This window comes from Macrobrachium rosenbergii, chromosome 42 (assembly GCF_040412425.1).
Source record: "Macrobrachium rosenbergii isolate ZJJX-2024 chromosome 42, ASM4041242v1, whole genome shotgun sequence".
NCBI lineage: Eukaryota > Metazoa > Arthropoda > Malacostraca > Decapoda > Palaemonidae > Macrobrachium > Macrobrachium rosenbergii.
This window is the reverse complement of record NC_089782.1, coordinates 36,746,322-36,756,321: the sequence shown is the minus strand read 5'-3', so window position 1 is coordinate 36,756,321 and position 10,000 is coordinate 36,746,322. Positions and strand designations below refer to the sequence as shown.

Genomic DNA, 10,000 nt, shown 5'->3' with positions numbered 1-10,000 from the left:
GGATCATCCAGGGCTGTGCGTGGGGGTAAGACTGAGATTGCCATATCGATAGTTCACGGAGGCCATTTTCCCCTCAACTTTATTTTAGACTTCGGCGGCTCCCTGGGATTCCGGGAAGTCCTCAACGGGACTCGGAGGTAACAACAACGAGGAATCTCTCAGGCGATTCGAGGAGTTGCAAAGCAAGTTGCAGGGAGGAAAACGAAGCGGAGAGAAATTGACGCGTTGGCGCCCCTCCCCCCCCCACCTCTCCGTATTCCGCCCTAAGCTGATTGGGCGGCCCGATAACTTAGGGATTTGCTGGTTAATCCTACCGCCGGGGCTCCCCGCCAACCAGCGTCGATACCAGCTCTTCACACTCGTCTGGTGAGCGAGCGAACCCCATCTCTCTCTCTCTCTCTCTCTCTCTCTCTCTCTCTCTCTCTCTCTCTCTCTCTCTCACACACACATCTACAGAGCACGCCTCCTCTGCTGCTATCACCCTTTTATCCCTCTGTACCAAAAAGTTCTCTCTCTCTCTCTCTCTCTCTATGGACCCGACGGAGAGAGAGAGAGAGAGAGAGAGAGAGAGAGAGAGAGGGGGGGCTCTCCAGAAAGCCTTTCATCCCACCTTCAATGACTGTCTCCTCGAATCAAAAAGCGAGACGCGAAGTACCGGCCCTCGGTTATATTCGATGGCGAATCGAAAGCCCACGGCGCATGCGCCTAAGTCCTCATTGTCTTACATCGCCCTCGGAAAATAAGAGAGAGAGAGATAACTTTTGAATATTTAGTTATACAACACACAAACACAGACACACACACACACACACACAGAGAGAGAGAGAGAGAGAGAGAGAGAGAGAGAGAGAGAGAGAGAGATAAGATAATAACTTTCGATTATTTAATCATACTAAATATTGTTAACTTTCGAATATGTAATCATACTAAGAGAGAGAGAGAGAGAGAGAGAGAGAACTTTCGAATGTTTAATCATACTAAGACAAAGAGAGAGAGAGAGAGAGAGAGAGAGAGAGAGAGAGAGAGAGAGAGAGAGATGCCACACACATCGCCTGCTATCCAGTTTTACCGCGCAGATATATTGCGTCGAAGAAAAAGAGGATAGCCGTCTGCCCCCGTACCCCTAATGCCCACCCTCCGCCCCTCCGCCTCCTGCCCCCACATGTGGGCAATTCGAAGCCCTTTTCCCACCGAAGGGCGAGAGGACAATTGACCCATTGTTATTATTCCCTGTTTGAACAGCGGGCCCCGGTTGTAGACACATTGTTAATTAAAATATCAATGAGCAGATTACCCGAGTTCTCGCTGTGGTGTGATCTCTCTAAGCCGCAGATTCCAATCAACGGCCGCAAAAAAGAAGAAGAAGGAGAAGAAGAAGAAGAAGAATGCGCGATTCCTATAGCGTCTAACGAAGTCGTGCCGCTATAGGAGCGGCAGTGTTTCTCTCTCTCTCTCTCTCTCTCTCTCTCTCTCTCTCTCTCTCTCTCTCTCTCTCTGTGTTAGTATCATCGTTAAACATTCGAAAGTTATCACTCTCTCTCTCTCTCTCTCTCTCTCTCTCTCTCTCTCTCTCTCTCTGTGTTAGTGTCATTAAATATTCGAAAGTTATCACTCTCTCTCTCTCTCTCTCTCTCTCTCTCTCTCTCTCTCTCTCTGTGTTAGTGTCTGTGTTAGTGTCATTAAATATTCGAAAGTTATCACTCTCTCTCTCTCTCTCTCTCTCTCTCTCTCTTTATGTTAGTATGATTAAATATTCGAAAGTTATTATCTCTCTCTCTCTCTCTCTCTCTCTCTCTCTCTCTCTCTCTCTCTCTCTCTCTCTGTGTGTGTGTTAGTATCATTAAATATTCGAAATTTATCTCTCTCTCTCTCTCTCTCTCTCTCTCTCTCTCTCTCTCTCTCTCTCTCTCTCTCTCTCTCTCTCTGCTAGCATGATTAAATATTCGAAAGTTATCTCTCTCTCACTCTTTCTGTGTGTTATTATGATTAAATATTCGAAAGTTATCTCACTCTTCTCTCTCGCTCTCTCAATATCATTAAACATTCGAAAGTTCTCTCTCTCTCTCTCTCTCTCTCTCTCTCTCTCTCTCTCTCTCTCTCTCTCTCTCTCTCTCTCTCTCTCTCTCTCCCCTGAAGTGCGTATTTCACGTGCGACAAAACTGAGTAGCTTTTCTGTATAACAAATTGAAATTGCAGAGGCTCTGACCAGCGTTCCAAAATCCTGCGCAAGAAATTTTGATAACTTGAGAATTCCTATTGTAAGAAAATAAGGAAGTCTTAACCATGAAACTCTTAGCCGCTGCCCATGAAACTCAGCCGCGGTCCGGTGGTTGCCTCTGTTGTTGGTCCCTATAGTGGTGCCAGAAGCACGATCATGGCTAACTTTAACCTTAAAAAAAAATAAGAACTATTAAAGGCTAGAGGGCTGCAATTTGTTATGTTTGATGATTTGGGAGTGGATGATCAACATCCCAATTTGCAGCCCCCTAGCCTCAGTAGATTTTAAGATCTGACGGCGGACAGAAAAAGTGCGGACAGAAGACAGTGTTGACGGACAGACAAAGCCAGCACAATAGTTTTCTTCTACAGAAAACTAAAACCTATTCATGAAAAGTGGAAAATTAAAATGAACACTTTCATATAACTAATGAAACCCAATTTAGGTTCCTTTGCTAACAGTGAAACAAACGAATTCAAACGAACCCAGTAATTCAAAGATCTCGTGGTTTGTACCCTACTGTAGCCTTATATAACTTATCTGATAAGGAAAAAACGATCCCATAGCCTTATCTTTCTCTTTTCCCAGTCGGAGCGGAGGAGCGATAAGCCTTTAACAAAAATATTTATAATATGGGACGATACCTATGGGATCCCACAGAACAGTAGAAGAACTTTTGTGAGGTAAGTCAGTGAGATGTTACGAATTACTTATCTCTTTGGTAGTGTCCGATTTAGCCAGAGAGAAGTTAATTTTCTGTTTATTTTGTTTGTATAGTCATTTTCTGTTTAGCTTTTCAGGTTTTGTCATAGGCGATCGTAGTCGAATGATTATGAAGCCGAAATTTCGAGAGTTCCTTTATACATATATACATTATGTATGTATATATGTTTATATTATAATTATATATTTATATATTTCTATTATATATTTCTATTATATATATATATGTATTTATATATATTTATATATATATTATATATTAAATTTCCATAATTTTAGGACAATTCTCAAAAAAATTCCTTTACACAAGAACATACGTCTTGTGGCCGTAACTTGATGGTTTGTGGTTTGAAGCCAATAGTCGACATCTTTCTATGGCTGGAGAGAAAAGTTTTTTTTCTTTATTATAATTTAAAAGCTGATGAAGTTCAACGTAATTTGAATCTCATGCTTAACAATCTTAGGATAAATTAATTTTATAAGCAAAGGTTAACGACAGTTTGCGTCACGTCTGAACCATACGGGGTCGCAAACTACTGTCGTTAACTCTACTTAGAAATTCACATTCCTAAAATTCTCAAGCATGAGATTCAAATTATCTTTAATTTCATCAGCTTTTAAATAAAAAGAAACTTAACTCTGTAACCTTAACAGAGACATCGACCATTGAAGTCAAGCCACAAACCAGTAAGATATGGCCACAAGACGTTTGTTCTCGAATGAAGGAATTTTTTGAGAAATGTCCCAAAATGCTAGAAGTCAGTTCATACTCTTGTTGTTTTTATAACATTTTTTATTATAGCGGTTGTTTATTCATTTTTTTACATATTTATTTTTTTGTGTGGTTATTTAATTAATTAAGTAATTAGTTAATTAATTCATTAAATAATTCATTCACCCATTCATTCATTCATTAATGATGAATGAATGAATAAATGAATGAGTGAATGCCTGAATTACTTAAATATTTAGTTACTTAGTTAATTCATTCATTAATAATGAATGAATGAGTTAACTGACTGATTGATTGATTGATTAAGATGATTGTGATTTGGGGCGTAATGTCATGTTATTATGTTTTCGGGAAATTAACCTGTTGTTTGTTTAGGTGTCTAGTTTTATAAGAACCTAATTTATTTGGGAAATTTAAAAAAATACCTTATTATGGTTGAAAAGTAAAATTTCCTTTATAGTTTTCTGTAAAAGAAAACTATTGTGCCGGCTTTGTTTGTCCGTCCGCACTTTATTCTGTCCGCACTTTCTCTGCCCGCCCTCAGATCTTAACAACTACTGAGGCTAGAGGGCTGCAAATTGGCATGTTGATCATCCACCCTCCAATCATCAAATATACCAAATTGCAGCCCTCTAGCCTCAGTAGTTTTTATTTTATTTAATGTTAAATTTAGCTATAAATGTACTTCTGGCAACGATATAGGATAGGCCACCACCGGACCGTGGTTAAAGTTTCATGGGTCACGGCTCATACAATATTATACCGAGACTACAGAAAGATAGATCTATTTTCGGTGGCCTTGATTATACGCTGTAGTGGCTGTACAGAAAACTCGATTGCGACGAAGAAACTTCGGTGCATTCTGTACTTGTTTATTTATTAGATAAAAAATTTTTAATACCTGTAGAAACAATTGAGGTATTATTATTATTATTATTATTATTATTATTATTATTATTATTATTATTATTATTATTATTATTATTATTATTATTATTATTATTAAGGCATGTCAGATGAATGGGAGTGCATTGCTGGTCCGCTGGTATAGTGGTTAGTGTCGTGGCATGCCACTCAGATGTCGCGGGTTCGCGCCTCCCCCAGGGCGATCGAAAAATCACTGGCTCTCTATCAACGATCAGTTACTGCTGCTGTGTGGAGTCTGCGGTGGGAGGTTGAAACCAACATTCTTTGGAAGCTTGAATTTCAAGTCAGTGGCGCCTTTGGTGTGCTTGTTCCGTGTGAATAGGTTTCATCTACTGAAATAATAATAATAATAATAATAATAATAATAATAATAATAATAATAATAATAATAATAATAATAAGGTTAACTTATAACCAAGGGGCGCTAAAGTTATATATATTGATAAAGAATAAAGGCTGATTCACATTATACCATCACGTCACCGACTCATCACGTCACGTCAAAGTACGTGAGTTGGCATAAGGCCTACTATACCAATCAAGAGCGGAGACTCGAGGAATAATGTAGGATTCCACATAAACTCCTCAGTCGAACGAGAGTCATGTAATTAAGTCCGCTCATCATCATTTCTGAACTGGAAGCGAATGAAAGATTTCACATACGCCATTTCCATAATCATTTTTGGAATTAGCAGCCGCGACAATGCTCTGACATTTTTGCTGCTCGCGTCGGGAATTATGGCAATACGGATTGTAACAGCTTTTTTTTTTTTTTTCTATTTTTATTTTATTTTCTTTATTTTTATTTTTTATTTTTAAATTTTGTGTTACAAGTCTTTTTTTTATTTTTATTTTTTTATAATTTTTATTTTTTTAATTTTGTATTTTTTTATTTTTTCATTTTTTTATTTTCAATTGTTTTTTTTTTAGTTTCATCTCGTGGTAAACATAACTGCTAGACGCTGAATGCTAGCAGTTAGATTTAACGCGAGATGAGAGAGAAAAAAAACAAATTTAGAAATAAAAAAAAATGAAAAATGAAAAAAAAGATAAATAAATAAAAAAAACCTACGAGAATCAGGCGCCGGATTTGAGATGAAACCGAAGATGAGCAACTTAAGTTTCGACATTAAATCAAGAAAATGCTGAGTTTGCTTGAGATTTAAAAAGAATAAATAAAATAAAAAATAATGATCTTGAAACTGCGCATAATTGTAAGTAATCCTTGTGGGGACGTTTTAACATACCAGTGATTACTTACGTAAGGAACCTTCAGCGGCGTTTATATAATTTATATAATAGGTTATATAATTTTTTTATTCTTTCTTGTCTCTGGTATGTTGTATCTTATTTTCTATCTTCATCTTTATCTTTTTTATCTTTCTAATGTTAACTGTTTCATAAAATTGACTTTCCATATAAATATTCATCGATAAAATCTTAATTTCTGAGAATTCATTTACACTATAAACAAGTAAAAAATGCGCCGAGGTTTGAACAGCGTATAATCAAGGCCACCGAAAATAGATCTATCTTCCGGTGGTGTAGGTATAATGCTGTATGAGCCGCGGCCCATGAAACTTTAACCTGGGCCCGGTGGTGGCCTGTCCTATATCGTTGCCAGAAGCACGATTATGGCTAACTTTAACCTTAAATAAAATAAAAACTATTGAGGCTAGAAGGCTGCAATTTGGTATGTTTGATGACTGGAGGGTGGATGATCAACATGCCAATTTGCAGACCTTTAGCCTCAGTAGTTTTTAAGATCTGAGGGCGGACAGAAAAAAAGTGGGGAAGGACAAAGCCAGCGCAATAGTTTTCTTTTACAGAAAACTTAAAAAATGAGTAACTGGAACCTGAGCTTTTAAAACAATCCCCACTCATTATTTCGTGGGAAAGCTCCACGAACGCAGACGCGCATAACGAATTTCCATTGTTTGTTAATCACTTTACAATCTGAGGTGTTCTTAGAGACGCATGAGAAACAATACACATGGCGGAAGGAGATAAGGAAAAGTAACATTTAGTGATGATTCTTTTAGTGGTTATCAATAATATCATTTACTTTACTTTTTCATAGCCATATAGTACGCTTTACTCTGCCTTTTAATAGCCTCACGCGGTGCACTGTAGGCATTACTTATAAGGGTCTTTGCAGCGTCCCTTCAGCCCCTAGCTGCAACACCTTCCATTCCTTTTACTGTACCTCCGTTCTAGTCTCTTTCCTCCATCTGACTTTCCACCCTCTCTAACAATTTTTTTCACGGGGCAACTGCGAGGTTTTCCTCCTGTTACACCTTTCAAGCCACCTTACTGTCAATTTTCCTTTCAGCGCTGAATGACCTCATAGGTCCCAGTGCTTGGCCTTTGGCCTAAATACTATATTCCAATTCCTAATAGCCATATATATATATATATATATATATATATATACATATATATATATATATATATATATATATATATATATATATATGGGGGGCAAAAACCTTTGCTGGTACAAAGTTTATTCTCATAAAGGAAAACGAAAAGAATTTTCAGATTACGTAAATGACAGGAGATGGACAGGAGACAAGTGCAGTACACAGTTATTGTTTCTTTTCTAATTACTGATTTTTCCTTTCTGCTTTTCGTATTACCTTCTGTTACCTCTACCTTCTGTTACCTCTTTCAAACGAATTCTATAATATTTTTTGGAAGCGTGAATTTCAGGTCGATGGATTCCGTAGGCTTGTTCTATATGTACAGCGTTCATCTTCTGATTAATCTAATGATAATAATAATAATAATAATAATAATAATAATAATAATAATAATAATAATAATAATAATAATAATAATAGCATGAGTCACTAAGATGGGAAAGAAATTCACAGCGGTGTAAATGTAAATATACATTATATATATTTCTAATATATATTTACATTTACACCAGTTTGGATGTCTTCACCAATAATAATAATAATAATAATAATAATAATAATAATAATAATAATAATAATAATAATAATAATAATAATAATGACGCATCTAGAATAAACCTGTCATTATACTGATAGCTAAAATAAAAATAGTAAGCTATGAAAAATTTTGACAAAACTTTTCTTTGCTACTTTCGAAGTTCATTATGATATAATTATTAAAAAAAACTGCATAATTTTGTTTCTTTTCATCAATTTCTCTCGACCTATTATAGTGTCTTGTAAGTTGTCTTACTTTCAATCGTCCTCTCATTTTCATTAATAAACTTTTTTTTTTACATTCCCTTTCATCAGTTAACGTCAATTATCATCTTATTTTCACTTATTAGTTTTTATTTTACACTCATCACCGACATCCACATAAAATTATTCAATAATAATCATCGTTTCTAAGCAAGTGATATTTTATCTGTGATTACAAGAACAAAAGATAAGTATGAGATAAATGGATGAATAATGACGGGATTTAAAGAGCATTACCTCCTCTTCCCCAACCCTTTTCCCAACCCCTTCCCCCCAAAAAAAAAAGAAAAGTCGGCTTGTGACACAATATACATTTATTCCCATAACTTGGCACTCACTAGAATTATGTAAGGCAGTAAGCAGCTCTTACGGAATGAACAACGCTAATCGATGTGTATAACTATTATTATTATTATTATTATTATTATTATTATTATTATTATTATTATTATTATTCAAGAAACACTCCTTAACTAATAGAGAACATTTTTTTTATTATTATTATTATTATTATTATTATCTTTCAAGAAACACTCCTTAACTAACAGAGGACATCATTATTATTATTATTATTATTATTATTATTATTATTATTATTATTATTATTATTATTATTATTATTCAAGAAACACTTCTTGAATATTAAAAACTGCATCAACTTTCTTTAAATGAAATCACTTTTTTTTTTTTTTTTTTAGACATCAGGTGAAAATCAGATCTCCACTATTTTATTTTTAGACATCAGTTGAAATCAGATCTCGACTACTCTTCTCCCATAAGTAAGAAAGCCTTCGGCCCCTAGCTGCAACCCATTTCGTTCCTTTTACTGTACCTCCTTTCGTATTCTCTTTCTTCATCTTATTTTCCACCCTCTCCTAACAGCTGATTCATAGTGCAACTGCGAGGTTTTCCTCCTGTTAAATTTCAAACCTTTTATTGTCAATTTCCGTTTCAGCTGACTGGCCTTATTCAATTGAATTCAATAAGTAAGAAATTATAACTATATTACTATAACTTTCTTTGAGTTAAATCTTTTTTTTTTTTTTTCATCATCAGGGATGGTAACTGATTCACTTGACCAAAGAAAGAGATGTTTTTTCACCTGCTAATCCTTGCTAGCCTGTCAGGCCTCTGGAAACCTACCCTGGCTTTTCTGCCGACGAAACTCAATTACTCCGACCCGGATGTCATCCACTTCTTTTGTCCGGAGGACATGTCTGGAGAGACGTGGGATCATAAGGTATGTTTGCTGTGATAGTTAATATACGAGTACATAAATTTCTGAAAGTTGTTATAGGAATATACATAAATTTCTGAAAGTTTACTGGTGCTATAGGAATATACATAAATTCCTGAAAGTCTCTTGTAGCTACAGGAATCTGTATACATAAATTTCTGAAAGTTTGCTGTTGTTATAGTGATATACATAAATTTCTGAAAATTTGCTCTTACAGTGATAGACATAAATTTCTGAAAGTTTGTTGTTGTTTTAGTAATATACTTAAATTTCTGAAAGTTTACTCGTATAGTAATATACAAAATATACAAAAATTTCTGAAAGTTTGCTGTCGTTATAGGAATACTTTATACATGAATTTCTGAGAGTTTACTGTTGTTACAGTAATATACATAAATTTCTTAAAGTTGGCTGTTATAGTAATGCACATAAATTTCTGAAGGTTTGCTGGTGTTATGGTAATATACATAAATTTCTGAAAGTTGGCTGTTATAGTAATACACATAAATTTCTGAAACTTTTTGGTGTTGTGGTAATATACATAAATTTATAAACAAATGTTATAGTAATACACATAAATTTCGAAGGTTTACAGTGTTATATAAATTACATAAAATTTTCTGAAACTGTTTGTAATGTGCATCCATTTCTGAAAGTTTGCTGATGTTGTAGCAATAGACACAGATTTCTGAAGGGAACACTTGTTTCATAATGCAACTACGAGATTTTCCACCTGTTTCACCTTTCAAACCTTCTTAATGTCAGTTTCCCTTTCAACGCTGAATGATCGCATAGGTCCCAGTGCTTGGCCTCTGCCCTGAATTCTGTATTGAGGTTCCTTTGTTCCTACAAGCTACGGCCGTTCCAGTACCCAAGTTCCAGTACCCGCAGAGGTCCCAGTGCTTGGTCTCTCCCCTGAGTTCTGTATTCCAGCTCCT

At 35.5% G+C, this 10,000-nt stretch overlaps 1 protein-coding gene across 1 annotated transcript in view; it reads left to right on the top strand.

Moving 5' to 3' along the window:
- The first annotated feature begins 8,797 nt into the window (after positions 1-8,797).
- Positions 8,798-10,000, top strand: part of LOC136828266 (uncharacterized) — a 30,795-nt gene continuing 29,592 nt past the window's right edge. Inside the window, 1 exon segment of the mRNA XM_067086126.1 lies at positions 8,798-9,065. Coding sequence (XP_066942227.1) covers positions 8,916-9,065 — 150 coding nt within the window. The 5' untranslated portion in view covers positions 8,798-8,915.